Source organism: Manis javanica, chromosome 5 (genome assembly GCF_040802235.1).
Source record: "Manis javanica isolate MJ-LG chromosome 5, MJ_LKY, whole genome shotgun sequence".
In the NCBI taxonomy this organism is placed as follows: domain Eukaryota; kingdom Metazoa; phylum Chordata; class Mammalia; order Pholidota; family Manidae; genus Manis; species Manis javanica.
In genome coordinates, this window is record NC_133160.1 from 118,166,980 (window position 1) to 118,191,353 (window position 24,374).

The 24,374-nt window shown below is 35.0% G+C and overlaps 1 protein-coding gene across 1 annotated transcript; it reads left to right on the forward strand.

Moving 5' to 3' along the window:
* Positions 1-331: 331 nt before the first annotated feature.
* Positions 332-24,087, forward strand: LOC108389214 (UDP-glucuronosyltransferase 2B31-like). The gene is made up of 6 exons (XM_073237508.1): positions 332-1,111; positions 11,413-11,561; positions 18,138-18,269; positions 20,186-20,273; positions 20,732-20,951; positions 21,126-24,087. The coding sequence occupies exons 1-6, from the start codon at positions 343-345 to the stop codon at positions 21,403-21,405; spliced, it is 1,638 nt and encodes a 545-aa protein (XP_073093609.1). The 5' UTR covers positions 332-342; the 3' UTR covers positions 21,406-24,087.
* The last annotated feature ends 287 nt before the right edge of the window (positions 24,088-24,374 follow it).

Sequence of the window (24,374 nt, forward strand, 5' to 3'; positions counted from 1 at the left end):
AAGAAATTTTGATTCATCTGTATCCTAATTTATCTCTAGTTCTTGATTTAAGGAGAATACAGACAGTCACATTTCACTTGCCACCATACTTGACATACTTCTTAAATATATTACATCAGACAGACCACTTGCATATTCAAGGTCATTGACTCTTAGCTAGATGATGGCTATTATAATAATAACACAAATGTGAAACACATTTGTGTACAATCAAGATCATCTACCTTTTTTGCTTTTTCCACTTGCCCTCCAAATGCTCTGTTCATATAATGTATTTACTTGGAGGTGGAGGAGTTATATATTAACTTCCTGATTGATTTCCCACTGATAGAAGCACCAGCAATGCTACAAGGGGACAGAAATTTGGGGACGTTGTTCTCTACCAGGATGTCTATGAAATGGATTTCAGTTCCTCTGCTGCTACAGCTGGCTTGTTACTTCAGCTCTGGGAGCTGTGGAAAGGTGCTGGTGTGGCCCACAGAATACAGCCACTGGATCAACATAAAGACAATGCTGGATGAACTTGTCCACAGAGGCCATGAAGTGGTTGTTCTGGCATCTTCAGCCTCCATTCTTGTTGATCCCACCAAATCATCTGCTATTAAATTTGAGATTTTCCCTACATCTTTAACCAAGGTTGATTTTGAGAATCTATTTTTGCAATTAATCAGTAGATGGACATATGATCTTCCAAAACAGTCATTTTGGACACATTTTTCATTAATGGAAGAACTCACAACAACATTTGGTAACTCTATTGAAAAGCTCTGTAGAGACGTAGTCTTGAACAAAAAACTTATGACAAGGCTGCAAGAATCAAGGTTTGATGTCATTCTTGCAGATCCCGTTGGACCCTGCGGTGAGCTACTGGCTCAGCTACTTAACACACCTTTAGTGTACACGCTCCGCTTCTCTCCTGGCTATGAATTTGAAAAGTACTGTGGAGGACTTCCTTTACCTGCTTCCTATGTACCTGTTGTTTTGTCAGAATTAAGTGATAAAATGACATTCATGGAGAGGGTGAAAAATATGATATATGTGCTTTATTTTGACTTTTGGTTCCAAACATTTAATAAGAAGAGGTGGAATCAGTTTTACAGCAAAACACTCGGTAAGTCATTTTTTTTTTAGTAGGAAATACGAAGTTCCAACTTTCCTAGGGACTTGGAAGGTAAGCCTGTATAAATACAAAGTCAGAAGAATTTGTCTTTCATAATTAAAATGATATTTCAGTCTCACATATATTATGGGAAGGCTTTTATCATAGGGTCAGTATGAACCTTGGGGTCCATTATTATTAGCACAGGACATTCCAGGAAGTCAGAACGCACAAATCAAAGCACTGAGAACTTCTTGAAGCAATTACATATCCATTCTTTGTTTGTATTATACTTTATTTTTTATTTTTTAAATTTATCTAGGTATTTGATCCTCCATTTATTAAAAATGGGGTCAAACGTATTGGCCATTGTATACTTAATTTTTTAGAATAGTTTTGAGTTCACAGCAGTACTGAGTACATATTTCCCATATACCTGCAGCCCCAACACATACATAGACTCCCCCATTATCAACATCTTCCAGCAGAGTTGTACTATTGTTATGACTGATGGATCTGCACTCACACATTATCATCCAAAGTGCATAGTTTACATTAGAGCTCAATCTTGGTGTTGTACATTCTATGGGTTTCCACAAATTTATAATGACATGTATCTACTACTATTATATCATACAGAGTAGTTTCACTGTCCTAAAAATCCTCTGTGCTGTGCCTATCTGACATATATATTTCACTGTACATTTTTCCATCTTTAAGAAGACACTAGAAATTTCACTAACAATCTTGATCAAAGTACACATGTAGATTGAGGAGTTATATTTTGCTAGCACCACTATTGCAGAGCATTGAAAATATTCTTTCACATGTTCTATCTAAATTTTTTATTTAAAGATTAAACTGTTTTGCCAAATTAACAGGATTCTTTTACAATGAAGAGATATAATAGCTCTATCCCTGACTCAGAAATCTGTAATTTGAGGTCTCTAATTATTATGCATTAATTCATAAATGCCTACAAATCATGTTTTAAAGGCCTAAAATATTGTCAAAAGGTAGACATACACATTATTAGTCTATATGTTTTGTGAACTGTCTCGCCATTAAATAAAAAATAATCCAAACTTAAGTTCTTATCTATTTCCATACTTCTTTCCAAAAAAATATTTTGCAAATTTTATTTGCAAAATATTTTTTTAATGCACAGATATTATTAAGCTCCTAAAATGAACCAGTGCAGTCATAGGTAAAAGGAACTGAGCCAGAGTTTTCTTGGAAAAAACTTCACACTTTTCTTGGAAAATCTAGGATCAAGAAAATAGCTTGCTAACCTGTAGAAACTAGACTGTGTACTATAGGGAAATGTGTTTCCACATGTGTGATGGAGTTAATTGAGGAGATGAAATTGTTTAAATTTGCATGTGTTAGTTTTGAAGGTTATGGAGTAAACAAATGCTTGTTTAATTCTTTAGTGGCATCAAATAACCATTTATGACTGTGAATGTACTGATGTGCTGTGATGAAAGTGCCTTACATTTTGTCTTGTGTGTGTGTGTGTATATATAAACAATATATATATGAAACACATAAATCTTATATATATTTCTATTCTATATATGTGAGTGTGATCAAGCCATAAGTTTTGTTTGTCTAATTTTATTTATATGTTTTAGTTTTTTTATTGGAGTATGTATGATACAATGCACAGATCTTAGTAGACAGCTTGATGAATTTTGACATGTGTATACACTCAGGTAACCATTGCCCAGACCAGTATATCAAACATCCTCACTAATTTTCCCTCTTTACGTATTTCACCCATATCCACCCCCACACACTCTCCCCTATGGCAACCACCAGTTTGTTCTCTGTGCCTATGAGTCTATTTCTGTTCTGCTCATTAGTGCATTTGCTTTGTGTTTTATATTTCACATCTAAGTGAAATCATGGGATATTTGTCTTTGACGTATTTCACTTACCGTAATACACTCTAGGTCCATCCATGTTGTTTCAAATGGCACAACTTCATTTATTTTTTGTAGCCGAGTAATATTGTACAGTGTATGTGCCACATCTTTTTTATCCATTCACCTATGATGGATATATAGGTTACATAAATTTTTTGAAATGAACATTGGAGTTCATATATTTTTTAGGATTAGGGGATTTTGTTTTCTTCAGATAAATTCCCAGAAGTATAATTGCTTGGTATTTCTATTTTTAGTTTTTTGAGAAACTTCTGTATCACTTTCTATAGTGGTTACAACACTTTGTAAACCCACCTGGAGTGAATGAGGATTCCCTTTAATCCACATCATTGAAAACACTCCTTATTTCTTTCCTGTTGATATTAACCATTCAGGAATGAGGTGGTATATCATTTTGGTTTGGATTTGCATTTCCCTGGTGATTAGTGATAAGCATTTTTTTAATGTATCTGTCAGCCATCTTTGTTTCTTCTTTGAGAAGATGTCCATTCAGGTCCTGTGTCAATTTTTTAATGAGATTATTTGTTTCTTTGGTGTTTAGTTGTATTAGTTCTGTATATATTTTGGATATTAACCCCTTATTGGATATATCATGTGAAAATATATTCTCCTATACAATAGGTTGCCTTTTCATTTTGTTGATAGTTTCCTTTGCTGTACAGGAACTTTTTAGTTTGATGTAGTCCCACTTTTTTTTTGCTTTTGTTTTCCTTGCTTGGGGAGATGTAGCCAGAAAAACATTATTAGCACTGATGTTCAAGAATTTACTACCTATGTTTTCTTCTAGGACACTTATGGTTTCATGTCTTACATATGGGTCTTTATTCTATTTAGTGTTTATATTTGTGTATTACATAAAACTGTAATCCAGTTTCATGATTTTGCATGTAGCTGTCCAGTTTTCCCAATACCATCTATTGAAGAGACTGTCATTCCCCATTGTAATATTCTTGCCTCCTTTGTCATATATTAGTTGAGCATATAGGTTTGGATTTAATTCTGAGCCCCCATTCATTCTTTTCCACTGGTCTAAGTATCTATTCTTGTGACAGCAGAATATTGTTTTGATTATTGGGGCTTGGAAGTAGAGTTTGAAAGAAGACCATATGATACCTGTGATTCTTTCTCAGTCTTTGCCTATTAGGGGTCTTTTGTGGTTCCATACAAATTTTAGGATTTGCTCTAGTTCTGTGACAAATGCCATTGGTATTTTATAGGAATTGCACAGAATCTGTAGATGGTTTAGGGAAGTATGGTATTTTGTTTGTTTGTTTGTTTTGTAGGGATTGTTAATTTTACTCATTTTACAGGTGTGGAAATGAAGGCACAGAGAGTTTAAATACATTTCTCCAAGATTATATGGCTATCAGCAAAGCCACGAAATGAACTGGCTCCACAGCCCTTTTTTTTCAGATATACAATTTTTTATTAAGGTATTGTTGATATACACTCTTGTGAAGGTTTCACATGAAAAACAATGTGGTTACAACATACACCCATATTATCGAGACTCCCCCATTCCCCATTGCGGTCACTGTTCATCAGTGTAGTAAGATGCCACAGAGTCACTACTTGTCTTCTCTGTGCTACACTGTCTTCTCTGTGAACCCCCAACACTATGTGTGCCAATCATGCTACCCCTCATTCCCCTTCTCCCTGCCTCCATACCTATGCTCCTCACCCACCCCTTTCATAACCACTAGTCCTTTCTTGGAGTCTGTGAGTCTGCTGCAATTTTGTTCCTTCAGTTTTGCTTTGTTGTTATACTCCACAAATGAGGGAAGTCATTTGGTACTTGTCTTACTCTGCCTGGCTTATTTCACTGAGCATTCCAGCTCCATCCATGTTGTTGCAAATGGTAAGATTTGTTTCTTTCTTATGGATGAATAGTATTCCATTGTGTACATCTACCACATCTTTGCCCATTCATCTTCCGATGGACACTTAGGTTACTTCCATATCTTTGCTATTGTAAATAGTGCTGTAATAAACACAGGGGTGCATATGTCTTTTTGAATCTGAGAACTTGTTTTCTTTGGATAAATTCCTTGGAGTGGAATTTCTGACTTAAATGATATTTCTATTTTTAGTTTTTTGAGGAACCTCCATATTGCTTTCCACAATTGTTGAACTAGTTTACCTTTCCCCCAGTAGTGTAAGAAGGTTCCCCTTTCTGTGCATCCTCGGCCAGCATTTGTTGTTCTTAGACTTTTCGATGCTGGCCATCCTAACTGGTGTGAGGTGATATCTCACTGTAGTTTTGCTTTGCATTGCTCTGATAATTAGTGATGTGGAGCATGTTTTCACGTGCCTGTTGACCATCTGAATTTCTTCTTTGGGGAATTGTCTGTTCATATCCTCCATTTATTTTTCAATTGGGTTATTTGCATTTTGGTTGTTGAGGCATGTGAGTTCCTGTATATATTTTGGATGTCAACACCTTGTCAGATATGGCATTTTCAAATATATTCTCTCATACCATAGAATGCCTTTTTGTTCTGCTGATGGTGTCCTTAACTGTACAGAAGCTTTTTAGTTTGATGTAGTCCCATTTGTTCATTTTTGTTTTTATTTCCCTTGCTGAGGAGATGCATTCAGGAAAAAGTGCTCAAGTTTCTATTCAGGAGATTTTTTGCCTATGTTGTCTTCTAAGAGTTTATGTTTTCATCACTTACATTCAGGTCTTTGACCCATTTGAATTTACTTTTGTGTATGGGGTTAGACAATAATCCAGTTTCATTCTCCTGCATGTAGCTGTCCAGTTTTGCCAACACCAGGTCTTGAAGATGCTGTCATTTCCCCATTGTATGTCCATGGCTCCTTTATCTTATACTAATTGACCATATATGCTTGGGTTTATATCTGGGCTCTCTATTCTGTTCCATTGGTGTATGTTTCTGTTCTTTGGCCAGTACCAAATTGTCCTGATTACTGTGGCTTTGTAATAAAACTTGATGTTGGGGAACATAATCCCCCAGCTTTATTTTTTCATTTAAGGATTGCTCTGGCTATTTGTGGTCTTTTGTGATTCCATATGAATTTTAGAACTATTGGCTCTAGTTTGGTGAAGAATGTTGTTGGTATTTTTATAGGGATTACATTGAATATGTAGATTGCTTTAGGCAAGATGGCCATTTTGACAATATTAATTCTTCCTATCCCTGAACACAAAATGTATTTCCATTTATTGGTATCTTCTTTAATTTCTCTCATGAGTGTCTTGTAGTTTTCAGGGTATAGGTCTTTCACTTCCTTGGTTAGGTTTATTCCTAGGTATTTTATTCTTTTTGATGCAATTGGTAATGAAATTGTTTTTCTGATTTCTTTCTGCTAATTCATCATTAGTGTATAGGAATGCAACAGATTTCTGTCTATTAATTTTTTATCCTGCAACTTTGCTGAATTCAGATATTAGATCTAGTATTTTGGAGTGGATTATTTGGGTTTTTAATGTACACAGGTCATCTGCAAACAGTGACAGTTTAACTTCTTTACCAATCTGGATGCCTTTTATTTCTTTCTGTTATCTGATTTCTGTGACTAGGACCTTCAGTACTATGTACTTTTTTTTTAATAAAAGCGGGGAGATTTGGCATCCTTGTCTTGTTCCCAGTCTTAAAAGAAAAGCTTTCAGTTTCTCACTGTTAAGTATGATGTTGGCTATCGGTTTGTGATACATGACCTTTATTATGTTGAGGTACTTGCTCTCTATACCCATTTTATTGAGTTTTTATCATGAATGGATGTTGAATTTTGTTGAATGTTTTATGGCACATATGGATATGTTCATGTGGTTTTTGTCCTTCTTTTTGTTGATACGGTGGATGGTGTTGATGGATTTTCTAATGTTGTACCATCCTTGCATCCCTGGAATAAATCCTACTTGATCAATGTGTATGATCCTCTTGATGTATTTTTGAATTTGGTTTGCTAATATTCTGTTGAGTATCTTTGCATCTATGTTCATCAGGGATATTGGTCTGTAATTTTCTTTTATTGTGGTGTCTTTGCCCTGTTTTTAGATTAGAGTGATGCTGGCCTCATAGAATGAGTTTGGAAGTATTCCCTCCTCTTCTACTTTTTGGAAAACTTTAAGGAGTTTACATATTATGTCTTTACTAAATGCTTGATAAAATTCTGTAGTGATTCTATCTGGTATAGATGTTTTGTTGTTAGGTAATTTTTTGAACACCACTTCAATTTTGTTGCTGGTAATGGGTCTGTTCAGATTTTCTGTTTCTTCCTTGGTCAGCCTTGGAAGGTTATATTTTTCTAGAAAGTTGTCCATTTCTTCTAGGTTTTATAGTTTGTTAGCATATAATTTTTCATAGTATTCCCTAATAACTCTTTGTATTTCTGTGGTGTCATAGTGATTATTCATTTCTCATTTCTAATTCTGGTTATGTGTGTAGACTATCTTTTTTTCTTAATAATTCTGGCTAGGGCTTTGTCTATTTTGTTTATTTTCTCAGAGAACCAGCTCCAGCTTTCATTGATTCTTTCTATTGTTTTAATCTTCTTGATTTTATTTATTTCTGCTCTAATCTTTATTATGTCCTTCCTTCTACTGACTTTGGGCCTCATTTGTTCTTCTTTTTCTAGTTTCGTTAATTGTGAGTTTAGACTGTTTATTTGTGATTGGTCTTCTTTCCTGAGGTAGGCCTGTATTGCAATATACTTCCCTCTTAGCATGGCCTTTGCGGCTTCCCACAGATTTTGCCCATGTTGTATTACTGTTGTCATTTTTCTCCATATATTGCTTGATCTCTGTTTTTATTTCATCATTGATCCTGTCATTATTTAGGAGCATGTTGTTAAAGCTCCATATTTTTGTGGGCCTGTTAGTTTTCTTTGAATAATTTATTTCTAGTTTTATACCTTTGTGGTCTGAGAAGCTGGTTGGCATAATTTCAGTCTTGAATTTACTGGTCCTTTTTTGTGGCCTAGTATATGATTTATTCTTTAAAATGTTCCATGTGCACTTGAGAAGAATGTGTATCCTGCTGCTTTTGGGTGGAGTGTTCTGTAGATGTCTGTTATGCCCATCTGTTCTAGTGTGTTTTTCAGTGCCTCTGACTCTCACTTATTTTATGTCTGGTTGATCTGTCCTTTGTAGGGATTGGTGTGTTGAAATCTCCTAAAATGAATGCATTGCATTTCATTTCCCCTATTCATTATGTTAGTATTTGTTTTGCATGTGTAGGTGCTCCTTTGTTGGGTGCATAGATTTTTATAACATTTATATCCTCTTGTTAGACTGAACGCTTTATCCTTATGTAATGTCCTTCTGTGTCTCTTGTGACTTCTTTGTTTTGAAGTCTATATTGTCTGATACAAGTACTGCAACTCCTGCTTTTTTCTCCCTATTAGTTCCATGAAATACCTTTTTCCTTCCCTTCACTTTCAGTCTGTGTATGTCTTTGGGTTTGAAGTGAATCTCTTGTAGGCACCATAAAGACACCTCTTGTTTTTTTATCCATTCAATTTACTCTATGTGTTTTGATTGGTGCACTCAGTTTATTTACATTTGGGTGATTATCGATAGGTATGTACTTATTGACATTGCAGTCTTTAGATTCATTATTACAAAAGGTTCAAGAGTAACTTCCTTACTATCTGAGAGTCTAACTTAACTCACTTAGTATGCTGTTACAAACACTAAAGTCTCTTTTTTTTATTCCTCCTTTTTCTTCTTCCTCCATTCTTTACATATTAGACACATCTTACATATTAGAGTACATCTTATTCTATACTCTTTGTCTATCCCTTGACTGACTTTGGGGATAGTTGATTTAATTTTGCATCTGTTTAGTAATTAATTGTTCTATTTCCCTTACTGTGGTTTTATTCCTATGGTGACAGCTATTTAGCCTTAGGACCACTTCCATCTATACCAGTCCCTCCAAAAGACACTATAGAGATGGTTTGTGGGAGGTAAATTCTCTCAGCTTTGGCTTATCTGGAAATTGTTTAATCCTTTCTTCTAATTTAAATGTTAATCTTTCTAGGTAGAATATTCTTGGTTTGAGGCCCTTTTTCTTCATAGCTTTAAATATATCATTCCACTCCCTTCTGGCCTGTAAAGTTTCTGCTGAGAAGCCTAATGATAACCTGATGGGTTTCCCTTAGTTTGTGATCTTTTTTCTCTCTCTGGATGCTTTTAACAGTCTTTCCTTATCCTTGATCTTTGTCATGTCAATTATTGTATTTCTTGGTGTTATCTTCCTTGGGTCCCTTTTTTGGGAGACCTGTGTACCTCCATTACCTGGGAGACTATCTCCTTTCCCAGATTAGGGAAAGTTTCAGCAATTACCTTCTCAAACACACTTTCTATCCCTTTGTCTCTTTTCTTCTTCTGGTACACCTATATTATGAATATTGTTCCATTTGGATTGGTCACACAGTTCTCTTAATATTCTTTCATAACTAGAGATCCTTTTTTCTCTCTGTACCTTAGCTTCTTTGTATTCCTCTTCTCTAATTTCTATTCCATTTACTGTCTCCTCCACTATATCTAATCTCCTTTTAAATCCCTCCCTCCATTTCATGTTTACTTTCTGATACAGTGTTCCATAATGATTGAATCTCCATCCTCGATTCTTCCATGAGTTCTTGAATATTTTTCTGTACCTCAATGAGCAGATTTATGATTTTTATTTTGAAATCTCTTTCAGGAAGATTGATGAGTTCTATTTCACTTGATCCTTTTTCTGGTGTTTGTGGGATTTTGGTTTGAACCAGGTTCCTTTGATGTTTCATATTTGTATGTGGTGTCCTCTAGTGCCCAGAAAGTCTACTCTCCTGAGCTGCTCAGCCCTTGGAATGATGTCAATGTTGGGGGATACAGGGGCGAAGCACTGCTGCCTAGGCAGAGGAAAGAGCTGTTTCCTGCTTCCCAGTTGCTATGCATGTCTCCACTGTCTGAACCAAGGGCCAAGCACACAGGTGTAAGCCTCTAGGCTTTGCATTTGTAGCTGCCATAGATGGGACTTCCATCAGGCTGATGTTAACACCAGGGTTGGGACTGCTGATATGGGAGCCACTGTGGTCTTGCTGGGAAGAAAGCACAGCAAGCTGTGTATGCCGGTGGGCACCTTGGAGCTGTGTAGCCAGCGAGGGTAGTGGAGTGCCTGAATATCATGAAAGTTCCCAACATGCTGGACAGAGTGTACCTGGACAATTTTGTCCCCCTGTCCTTTCTCCTAAGAGTAAGATCTGTGTAATCCCTACCTCTTTAGCAGCCCTCTCACTGTTAGGAAGTCTCTCAGAATGCCCACCTTTCTTTTGTCCCAGAGCAGCTGGATGTGGATCCCTGTTTTCCACAAGTAGCTAGAGCCTCTGTCTCTCCAGGTATTCTGCCTGTCTTAGCTTTCCTATCCTAGTAATATCTAGAGTAACATGCAATGTAGACCCATGCTCCCAGAGCAGATATCCAGGGCTGGGTGTTCAGCAGTCCTAGACCTTCCCTCCCTCTCCATTTCTCTCCCTCCCACTGGTGAGCTGTAGTGAGGGATGGGGTTGTGTCCTGCTGCATCATGGTTTGGGTATGTTACCCTGTTCTGTGAGGTCTGTTCTTTCCCCCAGGTGTATTCAGACTGGCCCAGGCTTCATTGCTGTTGGTCTTTCAGGATTAGTTGTATTAAGTATATTTTCATTTTGTATGTGGTTTTTTGGAGGAGGCCTCTGTCTCACTTCTCACACCATCATCTTTTGAAACTATGGTTATTTCGACCATAATAATTCTTCCTATCCATGAGCATGGAATAACTTTCCATTTATTTGTGCCTTCAATTTATTTCATCAGTGTCATAGTTTTCAGAGTACAGGTTTGTACCTCCTGGATTAAATTTACTTTAATCAGGTATTTTATTATTTTCTGATGTAATTGAAAATGGGTCTGATTTCTCAACTTCTTCCTTCAATTAGTTCATTATTTGTGTGTAGCAACACAAAAGATTTTGTATATTCATTTTGTGTTCTGAGATTTTTCTGAATACATTTATTAATTCTAGTACTTTTTGGTGGAGTCTTTAAGGTTTCCAATATATAGGATCATGTCCTCTGCAAATAATGACAATTGTACTTTTTCCATACCAGTATGTATGCCCTTTATTTCTTTTTCTTATCTGATTACTATGGATAAAACCTCCAGGGCAATGTTGAATAAAAGTGCTGAGCATGGGCATACTTGTCTTGGTCCTGATCTTGGAAGAAAAGATTTCAGCTATTTGCCATTAAGTATTATGTTAGCTGAAACCACAGATATTTTTAAACATTTTTCCAAACATTTTTCGGTAACTTCCCTAGTTTATCCATATTACACTCTCTCATTTCCTTTTCATTTTGTTTGCTTTATCCTTTCAGGAAGACCAACTACACTTTCTGAGTTAATGGGGAAAGCTGATATGTGGCTCATTCGAACCTATTGGGACTTTGACTATCCTCACCCAATCTTACCCAATTTTCAGTACGTTGGAGGCCTCCACTGCAAACCTGCTAAACCTCTGCCTAAGGTACCTGATTCCTTTTGTTGTTGTTGTTGTATTTGCTTTGAGACATTTATTTCACCGGTGTTCTGGCTTAAAATAAAGACCACTCCTCACCAATATGAAGGTGTTTCTTAACAATATTTGCAGTCAAACCTAACATTTATTTGCTCTCATTCTAGTATTTAAACAATTCATCATTTGTGACCCCAGAATCTGACATCTTACAGCATTAAAGGCATTGCTTACCCTATTGAAGCAGGTATTTTCTACTATATACCATGTCTGGACAAAAATCTCTGTAAAGATTTATCCCTTGTGGTATGTGGTTTTCATCATCACAGCTGACAGATAAAATGAATACAGAGAAAATGTAACGTCATGTAAAATAAGGACCATTAATTCTGAATATTATATAAACACCAAATAATTTCTACCCTTCATATCTGAAAACCACCATAGTATAAAATTGTGCAATATTCTGTTAGCATATAGGATGATACATAGGGATTAAAGCAGTAATCTAATATTTTGAATTGATATATCTTCAAAACATAATTTTTAAAAAGCATTCTGTATTAAATTATTTTATAATTTAATAAATTATATTTATTATATACCTAGAGTGTCAGTCTCTCCAGGCATTCTGTCTGTCTTAGCTTTCCAACTGCACTAATATCCAGAGCAACATGCAATGTAGATCCATGCTCGCAGACCAGATCTCCAGGGCTGGGTGTTCAGCAGTCCTAGACCTTTCCCCCCCCTTTCTCTAGGCAAGAGAAAATGAAGATCTTATTCAATGGCTAATCCAATATTGATTTTGAGACGAAGTGTTTAGTTATATGTGGTAGTTTGCACAATACCTAAGGCCTGAGGTAAAATTAGCAAAATTTCTATTCAATCTAATCCTATTGGTTTTTTTCAGCATTAATGAAGTATAATTTACATATAAAATTATAAGATATGTAAAATGTACATCTTGATGATTTAATATACATGTGCATTGTAAAGTGATTCCCCTCATGTAGCTAATTAACACATCTATCACCTGATCTGTTTATCATTTTTATGTGTGTGGGAACATATAAGTTCTACTGCAAGCAATTTTCAATTATAACATAAAGTGATATCAAACTATCATCACCAGGTTATACATTATGTCCTTAGATCTTATTCACATTCATTATAGAGGAAAGTTTATGATCCATTAATCTCTTCCTATTTCCTCTACACCCAGTTCCAAACAACCACTTTTATTCTCTTTTTCTATGAGTCTTTTTTTTTGTAAAGATGACATGTAAGTAATAGTAAGCAATATTAGCCATTGTGTGGCATATTTAAATTAGCATAATGCCTTCAAGGTCCATCCATGTTGTTATCAATGCCATGATTTCTTTCTTTCTGAAGGCTGAATAATATTCCTGTGTGTATGTGTGTGTGCACATGTGTATCACATCACATATTCTTAATCCATTAATCCATTTACATATATTTAGTTTGTTATTAGCTATCCATTTGCTGTCCTGATGTTTCCATAAACATAGGAGTTCATATATCACTTTTATATTCTGTTTTCATTCTCTTTGGATACCCAGAAATGGGATTACTGGATAATATGATAGTTTCTATTTTAACTTTTGAGGAGTCTCTATGTAGTTTTCCATAGCTGCTGCACCAATTTGCATTTCCACCAATAATGCACTGGGATTTCCTTTTCTCTACATTCTCACCAAATTTGTTATCTCCTCTCTTTCTGATGATAGCATTCTAACAAGTGTGAATTGATATGTCTGGTTTTAATTTTCATTTCCCTGATAATTAGATAACATTGCATCCCATTTTATGTACTTGCTATCCATTGTATGTCTTCTTTGGAAAATGTTTATTCAGTTCCTCTGCCTATTTTTACAACTGAATCATTTGGTATTATTCCTATGAGTTCTGTGAGTTTTATACATATTTTAAGTGTTAACTCTACCAGATATATGATTTCCAAATATTTTTTCCTTCTGTAAGTTGTCTTTTAATTTTGTTCAGCATTTCAGTTGCTGTGCAGAAGGTTTTAGCCTGAGATAGTTCCACCTATTAATTTAGCTTTCACTGCCTGTGGTTATCCAAAAATCAATCACCAAGACCAATATTAAGGATATTTTACTTTCTGATAGCTCATTGTTCATGTATAAATATTCAATGGAATTTTTTTTTTGAGAGGGCATCTCTCATATTTATTGATCAAATGGTTGTTAACAACAATAAAATTCTGTATAGTATTGATTTTGTATCCTGGAACTTTACTGAATTTGTTTTAATTAATTCTAATAGATTTTGGTGGAGACTTTAGGGTTTTCTATACATATAATATCATGTTGTTTGTAAATAGACACCATTTTGCTTGTTCCTTTCCAATTTGGGTGACTTTTATTTCTTTTTCTTGCCTAATTGCTGTGGCTTGGCCTCTCAGTTGTAATGCTGAATAAAAGTGGCAATAGTGGCATCCTTGCCTTGTTTCTGATCTTATAAGAATGGCTTTCAGATTCTTAACATTGATTGTGGTATTGGGTATGGGCTTGTCATATATGGACTTTATTATGATAAGTTAGGTTTCCTCTAAACCCAGGCTGTTCAGAGGTTTCATACTGAGTGGATGTCGAATATTTTTCAAGTGATTTTTTTGGTATCTATTGAGACAATCATGTAATTTCTATTAATGTAGTGTATCACATTTATTGATATATTTACCCTGAGCCATTCCTTGCATCCCTCGAATAAACCCCACTTTATCAGGATGCATAGTCCTTTTACCACCTCTTGTATTTTTTAGAAAAGATTTCCAAAGGATTGGTACTAATTCTTATTTAATATTTGGTAGAATTCACCTATGAAGATCTCTGGCTCTGGCCTTTTCTTTGTGGGAAGATTTTTTTATTACTGATTCAGTCGTGTGACTCAGTCACATGACTAGTCTATTCCCATTTTCTATTTCTCTATGATTCAGTCCTTATAGGTTGTATGCTTCTAAGAATTCAACCATTTCACTAACTTGTCAAATTTATTGATATGTAACTGCTCTCATATGGCTCTAATTCATTGTATTTGTAGGGTATCAGTAGTGATATCTTATCTCTAATTTCAAATTTGATTTATTTCTTTCCTGTCCCTTTATTTCCTAGTACATCTAGGTAAAGGTTTCTCTATTTCGTTTGCTTTCAAAATAAGAGCACTTAGTTCCAACAATATTTTCCATTGAATTTTCAGTCTCTCTGTCATTTGTGCTTTTTGTTATTTCCTTCCTTCTGACTTTGGGCGTAGTCTGTTCTTTTCATAGTTTCTTGAATGTAAAGTTAGGTTATTTATTTGAGATCTTTCCTTTTTCTTATTGTAAGTGTTTATCATTGTGAGCATTCCTCTTAGAATTGCCTTTGCAGCCTCCCATAAATTTTATGTTGTATTTTCATTTTCATTTGACTCATGATATTTCTTTATTTCCCTTTGATTTATTTTTTTACCAGTTGGTTGTTCAGTAGTATGTTGTTTGGTCTCCACATACTTGCAATTTTACAGTTTTGTTATTATAATTTATTTCTAGTTTTCCTTTATTGCAGACAGAAAAGATACTTGGTAGGATTCAAATATTCCTAAATTTATTAAGACATCTTATGAACTAACTTATGATCTATCCTTGAGAATGTTCCGTATGTGCTTGAGGAGAATGGGTATTCTTATTTGGTTAGATAGGATGTTCTGTAAATATCTATCAAGTACTTCTTCTCTAATGTAGCTAAAGACTAATGCTTCCATGTTGATTTTCTGTCTGGATGATCTATCCTTTTTTTAAAGTGGGTATTGGTCTCTAATATGATTGTATTGCTATCTCTCTCTCTTCAGGTCTATTACTATTTGCTTTCTATTTAGGTGCCCCTGTGTGAGGTGTGTAAACATTTGCAAGTGTAATACCTCTTGTTAGATTGACCGTTATATCATTACATATCTGAATATCTTTGTCTTTTGTGGCCATTCTCACACTAAAGAATATATTGCTGATACAAGTATAGTTACTTCTGGTTTCTTTTCGTTTCCATTTTAATGAAATACATTTTCCTATTCCTTCACTTTCAGTCTGTGTGTATCCTTAGCACTAAAATGAGTCTCTTCAAATCAGCACATAGTTGGGTCCATTTTTTTTTTAGTCATTCAGTCATTCTGTGTATTTTAATTAGATGGTTTAGTCCACTTACATTTAAAGAAATTATTGTTAAATAATTTTTTTCCAGTCTTCTTCTGCTATTTTCTAATTTCTTTCCTCCTTCTATTGCCCTCTTCCTTGTGATTTGATGATTTTCCTAGGGGTATACATAAATTCCTTTCTCTTTGTCTTTTGTTGTATCTACTATAATTTCTTGCTCTTTAAGTGCCACGAGGCTTACATAAAACACCTTGTATTTATAGTAGTCTATTTTAAGCTGATAATGACTAATTTTGAAGGCATACTAAAACTCTGCACTTTACTCTTCTCCACACACATTTTATGTTTTTGGTGTTATAATTTATATTATTTTATTCTTGTATCCATTAACAATTTATTGTAATTATATTTATTTTTAATATTTTTCTTTCAACTTTTATTGTAGAGTTATAAGTGAATCCACCACCATTACATTAGAGTATTCTAAATTTAACTACATATTTACCTTTACAACTGAGGTTCACACTTTCATAATTTTTCCTCTTACTAACAAACATCCTTTCGTTTCAACTTGAAGAACTACTTTCAGCATTTCTTGTGAGACTGTGCTGATGAACTTCTTCAGCTTTTGCTTATCTGGAGTCCTCTTTCTTTCTCATTGAATTATGAAAGACAACTTTTCTGGGCAGAGCATTCTTCTTCATTGGCAATTTTTTTCTTCTAGTACTCCAAATCTACCATGCCAGTCTCATTTAGGATGAAAAGTTCCTGCTGAAAAATCTTCTGACAGTTTTAGGGTGGTTCCCTTGTATATAACAAGTTGTTTTTCTCTCTTGTTTTCAAAATTTTCTCCTTATCTTAAACTTTTGACAGAAATTTCCTGTATTACACCTCAACCATTATGATAGCTCCAATTTATCTCACGTGTGAGTTCCAATTAAAATATGCATGGCAGGTGCTAACGTATTAGAGAGGGTGTTTATGGCTGACAATAACTCTGGAATTAACATTGTGATCACAAAAATTATATATTTAAGAGGTGCAGTGTGAAGGACTGTGCAGGGAATAGCACATTCTAGTGGGACATCAATTTTACAGTATGATTTCACCAGAAAAGAGGTCATATATAGCAAAGGTAGAAATATAGTCACTCAAATAGGTAGCTACACAAACACACACATAAATATGTAATGGAATTATAAATAAGAATTTAAGGCTATTTTGTGGAAATGATGAACTGTAAAAGATTCCTTATTACTAGTAATTATTAGCCTGCAGTAATTGAAGGATTTAGGGGGAAAGTTTGGGAAATTCTAGTAAAGTATAATGTTAGAATTATAGAACTGAAAGAAAACTGTATTGTTATTCCAATCATAATGCTTAGTGCTTATAGTCAGAGAAATAAAATACTAATGGAAAAACTAAAATAATTAATGAAAAAACCTGTTTGGAATAAACAAGATCCTGCTGTGTGGCTTCTTTGCAGAGTCTTTATTACTAATTACTAATATTATAAATGAAGAATCTTGGTATAGTACTAATAGCATTACCTTCTCAATACTGTGTACTAGTTCTATTTCATTTCTTACTTAGATAAGCACACATGCCTTGCAAAAATATATATAATAAAGAAAATCAACCTCATATTACATATATCTTTCCAAAGAAATTAAAGGGTTAGTTCTGTTTAAATAAAAAAAGGTACTGAAAACAGAAGTAAGATTCCTCAAAAAATTAAAACTTGTATTACTATTTAGTCCAACACATCCATAATATGGTGTATATCTGAAAGAATTAAAATCAGGATCTCAATCAGGTACTTGCACACCCATTTTATAGCAGCACTATTCACAGGAGCCAAAAAGTAGAAGCAGTCCAAGTGTCCACTGACAGATGAAGCAGTAAGAAAAATATGGTATTTATACACAATGGGATTTCACTCAACCATAAAATAGAAGGAAATTCCATTACTTAACATAGAAGAGCTTGAAGACATCATGCTGAGGGAAATGGGCCACTCAAGGAAAGACAAATCTGCATGATTCTACCTACATGAGGTATCCACAAACTGCTCAAATTCATAAAAACAGATATTAGAATGATGGTTTCCAGGGATGCTGTAGGGGAAAATGGAAAATTTTTATGTAATGACATAGAGTCCTAGTTTTGCAAAATGAAAAAGTTCTGGACATTGGTGGCCCAAGAATGTCAATGCACATAAAACGGAACCATATACTTAAGAATAGTTAACATGGTAAGTATTATGTCATGTGTATTTAACCAGAAATAAAAATAAAGGGCACTACTCTCATAATTACTGATTATAGTTGATTTCTCCCTTTAGTTTTTTGTAGCAATCCTTTCAGTGGTGTTTGCTATGATGGTGCTCTTTTGTGATAGAACACATGTTTTCTCCACAGGAAATGGAACAGTTTGTCCAGAGCTCTGGAGAAAATGGTATTGTGGTGTTTACTCTGGGGTCAATGGTCAGCAACATGTCAGAAGAGAGAGCCAATGTGATTGCGTCAGCCCTTGCCCAGATTCCACAAAAGGTTAGATAATGGACCTTAATAGTGCATAACTACTTAAAGAGTCTGTTCAAGTCTGTAAAGGGTCTGTTAACAGAAATTTCATGCGTGACACCTAACCATTATGATTGCTCCAGTATATCTCAGGTATGAATGAGTTCAAACTGATATATTCATGGCAGGTGCTAAAGTAGTGCTGAGGATGTTTTTGACAATAACTTTGATATTAACATTGTATTTACTAAAAATATATATTTCAGTGTTGCCATGTAAAGTTTTGCTACTATAAAGGCATTGCAGGCAGGTACGGATACCACTGAATTCTATCTTACCACTTGCCTTGTTCCCCTGCAGGATTCCTGAGGGTTGTGTACACACTACAGATGTACCCAGAAAGGTGTTAAATCTTAGCAGTGACATTAAGCACAAAATGATAAAGTCTGAAAGGCGCCATGCAGTTTAGGTTTGCCAAGTCATCCCGGCCTCTCTTATTTCCCCTAAATTTTGGAATAGGCCTGTTCAGTGTGCTCTTCAGGGTCCTATTCAGGAAAGGATGGCCAGGGCTCCCCAAGCTGCATTAGGTAACCATCCAGCCACGATGATTTAGGAGAGGAAAACTGACATGTCCTGATGGACTCGGCCCTATGCAGAGGGAAGGGAGGAGGTAAACGAGAAGGAGGGACGTAGGTCCACCCTCAAGGTGACCCCATGCTTAATGATGTGTGGCCCTGGAAAGGACTCTGCTTTAACCTATCAAATAACAACTCCTCCATTCGAGGAGGAAGAGAATATATGAAGGAGCCAACCAGAAGCAAGCTTAACATGGGAAAGTTTCAGATGTCCCCTCTCCATAAAACACAGTAGTATATTGTTTTCTGATGTATAGACTATACCTGCTCTATTGGGGTATTTGTGAACTACATTGTATTTTCCTAACTAAAATAACTTTTCTTTATCACTTACACAATTTTCAGCTGAGAATATGGCAGATATGTATTACCACTGTGAATTATAATTTGGTATATGAGGATCACTGGGAAACTCCAAAATCAGAATCTATTTTGGCATGGGGCATGGAAATTGCTTGGCTGTGGTTCCCATATTCATCAGTGTTGTCCATGCTTTGTACTACATCACTGAGGTGTGAACAGCCAGTTGAATGAACTTTAGCATTATCACAATTTTTGATTTTTTTGCAAAAGCTATACTGTTGTTTATGAAGTACTGACAGGCTCTTCTCTATATTTGAAGAGTTTCCACACATACAAATAATAGTGATACACTGGATTTGTGTAAATAATACCTCTTTAAATTTTTCTTGCAAGTAGTGCCTAACAATTAGTAATCTAGAAGAAGCTAGATGCACTTACTAAGGAGAAATTATTTATATATGTAAATTATTAATAAACAGAATTATTTATTTCTCACAAGCATTAGATTGCATAGATTAGACTGTAATTCAAAAAATGTAAAACTAATAAAATAACATGGATTAAGCAGATATCAGTAATTCTCTTCAATATGTAACACTTAAAAAATGGCTAGTGTTACACTGGATGATAACAGCAATTAGAATAAAAAGATAAAACAAAATAAATGTGTATATCTTAGTAATTTCCTACTTTTCTGCACTAGAATTACAATGTCTGCCTAAAAACATCTTTAATACTTCATCATTGATAATCTCAGTTTCCTAACCTCTATGAGGGAAACATCATGATTGCATTCATAACCTGACTGAATATCAAATAAATATACAATATGTGGGTATTCCTATTATATCAGGGTTTTATATTCTCATTTTTAACATCTCTTCTCCTTATCACTTATGGGTCTCTGGAACGGGTTTAACTAAATTATCTCTTACTTTCTTTAGAATTCTCTCATGCTATAACTGCAGAGTTTGCCTCAGAATATAGTTATTTTCTTCACCCTAACAGGTTCTATGGAGATTTGATGGCAAAACACCAGATACCTTAGGGCAGAATACTCGGCTGTATAAGTGGATGCCCCAGAATGACCTACTCGGTAAGAATTGAAAAAAACACTGAAATGAAAGTAACTCCAGCTGGTGATAACAGTTCACCAGGGAACAAATTTACTGAGCATTAATTATTGAAAAACTCAAAAACAAAACTTAACTTCCTTATATTAATTTTGCGGTCCTGGGGGGAAAGGATAAGCTATAACAGCTGTCATTTTATTATCTAGTCTCATTAATTATACTGTCTCCTTATGGCCATAACCACACTGCCTTTAGTTCAGGCGTAATTATTTCTCGCGGAGAATTTTTCAATAGTTACTTGGATCTTTGCTCTGACTCCTAGTTCTCCCACTATGTGTCTATCTTTTCCCCTTCTATGTGGGAATTTAGGGCCATCTGTGATGTAGAACACACTGCCTCTTTCAGTGCCTTCTATTTTCCAAGTCTCATTTTATTTCTAAGATTCATAAATACTGATGTGCTGAAATTCACCTAATCCTAGGTCATCCAAAGACCAAAGCCTTCATAACTCATGGTGGAACCAACGGCATCTACGAGGCAATCTACCACGGGATCCCGATGGTGGGCATTCCTTTGTTTGCAGATCAACCTGATAACATCGCTCACTTGGAGGTCAAGGGAGCAGCTGTCAGACTGGATTTGGGGACACTGTCCAGTACAGATTTGCTCAATGCATTGAAGAGAGTCATTAATGACCCTCTGTGAGTATCCCAATTTATGAAGACCTAATTTGGAAGTGTACTGCTTCTTCTGAAACTTTATAACACTTTTTAAAAATCATTTATAGGATATTTTTCGTACACCTTTTATAGGAATGATATGCTTGGGCAAATTAACTTCCTTTCCACGTTGCTATCTTTGTATTTCCCCTGCAGATATAAAGAGAATGCTATGAGATTATCAAGAATTCATCATGACCAGCCAATGAAACCTCTCGACCGAGCGGTCTTCTGGATCGAGTTTGTCATGCGCCACAAAGGAGCCACGCACCTGCGGCCAGCCTCCCATGACCTCACCTGGTTCCAGTACCACTCCCTGGATGTGATTGGGTTCCTGCTGGCCTGTGTGGCCACTGCTCTATTTGTCATCACAAAATGTTGTCTGTTTTGTTGCCGGAAGTTTGCTAAAACTGGAATGAAAGATAAAAAGGAGTAGTTGTTTCAGAGGTCTGAAGCTGGGAGGACTCACAGATGGGCCCCCTCCAGTTTATTCCAGGGAGAAGCTTCCTCCTGTGAAAAAACGAATTTTCTCAACTTTGCTTTTCACATCAAATCTGTTTTCAGGGGATTTACTATACCTGTTTAAGAGTTAGAAATATATCATGCCAAGAGAAAAAAATTGCCATAAAATCGAATAAAACTCTTTTTCTAATTTAAATGCTATACCAACAAAATTGAGCTTAGGTGTGTTTCCAACTATGCACATGGACAGAAAAGCCTTAAATAGGCTACTCACAAAATCAGTATTATTGTACAAAAACTCAGAATATTTTAATTTCCTTTTGTTGCAGAATTTTATAGTTTTATCTTTTGCTAAGGAAACTGTTCAATAATTGAAATTCAACAATTGATCAGTTTTACTGTGCATCTGGCCTCAGCATCATTCCTTAACTAAAAACATGGCAAATTGTGTGCCTTTATCTAGTTTAAAGCACTTCCCAGTGGAAGGTTTGTGAAATTAGAAATAGAACAACTCCTCACTGCTTCCTATTATAAGATGAGCTATGTGAAAGTCTTTGATTTCATGATCTAAGTCTCCTTTCCCCATGATCTTTAAAAATATTCACTTGGTTGCTTTCACTCTCACATTCAGCCTTAGATAATGGATGAAAGGTCTCAAAAGTAAATTAATAAACCTGCACTTTAAAGGGACTTCATGAATTTTCATTCTTTCCAAATGTACATGATCATATATACATCTGCTTCTTTTGAAACAAGATACATCATCACTTAGCTACTTATAGATATGGTGTAAAGTTCAGGGTGTTTGTTGAAGTTTGAAATAATGACTGTAATTCTATTTAACCCAACTCAGGGGAGCCTGTCTCATGCTTTTTTCTCCTCTCAGGAGTCCAAGGCCCCATTGCTCCCATAGCTCTTATATGTAAACATTAAGTCCTTTGTCATGACAAAATATAATCATCATTTTATTTAAACCCGGGCACATTATAACTGAAAAAATCAGTAACAATAAGAAGAATACGAAAATCATGTTAATTTTATGGCATATTGGTTGATCAAAGGAATCTAAAGGCCCTCCTTAAAACCACACATGAGAGACTCACTTTATGATCAAAGTGTTCCATGTCAGGAGAAGCATACCTCCCTGCTGGTCAAGAAGACACAATCCAAGTCTTACAACAAACATTCTCTAGCCAATGGCATTAATTTATTATTTTTTAATTTAAAACTTGGATACTTAGGGAATCATAGGAGAAATTTACTATAGAATTTTCCATATGAATTCTCAATAATAGACCGTAGAACTAATAGAGTGCCATCAAAGACAATATTGTTTAATCATGCATATACGCTCAAATAATTTTCCTCAAGTCAGTCATGCAGCACATGTAACAGGAGAGTGATTGTTATTCATTGCATAGTGAGAACTACAAATCTCTGATGAAAAGTCAAGCAACCCAGTATGAAAATACATGAAGGATATGAACAGGAAATTCACATAAGCAAAATAGCTAACAACATATATAAAAGACCACAAAGGTCACTGGTGCTTTGGGAAACCAAATATAAGTCAAAAAATAGTTTTTCTACAAATGACTTGCCAAAGAAATATCTGGTACAATTCTTTTTGAGGAACTATAATATGGAAAGGCCCTTTCAAATAAAATTTAAACATACTATTTGACATTGCAATACTATATACAGGAATCTATCACGTAGAAATACTTTCACATGTTCATAATTATATTCAGTATGTTCCTGCTAGCACTTACATGGCTATCAGGGAATACACCTATCTACAACACATGTATAAATTTCATAGCCTTTAGAAAAAAAGATTACAGGCAATTATTGTTGCATAGTCTCCATGTCATATTCTTAAGAAAAAATTCCAGAAATTAAGAAATAATCATGGCACACTTTTTTTTGGAAATAAAAGTAAATATGTATCTGTAAATTTGTATGACTATAGAAGAAAAGATCTCGAAAAACCCATGGACTTTCCATTGATGAGATTTTAATGTCTTATTCCACATAATTGATTATTTGAACTTTGGTAATAAGTTGTCATTTATTAATAATGTGGTTTAAAAAAAATAACTAGTGAAATAAACATATGGATTCAAGATATCAAGTTCTAAGTAATAGTTGTTGCAGCCCTCGAGAAGTTTGAGTTTTCTCCAGCCAATTACCAGATATCCAGTGATTACAGCCAAGCCACCATATGGCTGTAACCACCTGAGAAACCATGTATAAGAAGCACCTAGCTTCACCCAGACAACACCCAAATCTCTGAGAAAGAAAAATCAAGTGAGTATCATCTTTTTAAGCCCCTAGATTCAAGGGCAGTTTTATGCACTAATAAATAGGGACAAAATATTTCAACATACTTTCAATTATATCTTTGTAATTATATTTCAATACAGATATAGGTACATAATTGGGAATGTAAATGCTACATTTTGTAAATAACTGTAATCCAGAAAAGGGAGCCATAGCATGGTGGTTAAGAGCTTGAAGTCTGGACCCAGAAAGCCTGGACACAAGTCCCTGAACCCCACTATAGAGTTATGGGCCTTAGGCTAGTCAGCTCACTGCCCTGTGCCCCAGCTTCCCCACCAGTGAAATGCAAATAAACTAATGGTACTGTGCACGTCATGAAGTTGCTATGAAATTGAGTGTGTTAAAATTGTAAGGCACGAAAACCAGTTGCTATAAAACTAATATGTAATTTGCATTAACTATTATTATTTAAATGAATAGAAAGGTTTCCACAATGATATTAGTCTTCATGTAAGTTAATATATTTTAAATGCAGTATGTTTCAAATGTAAATGATAATAATAACATAATTTCCTCTTAAATATGCAGAAATTAAATATGTATGAAATAAATCTATGGTACAAACAAAGGGCTAACAAACTTAGGCCACATCTGGAGAGC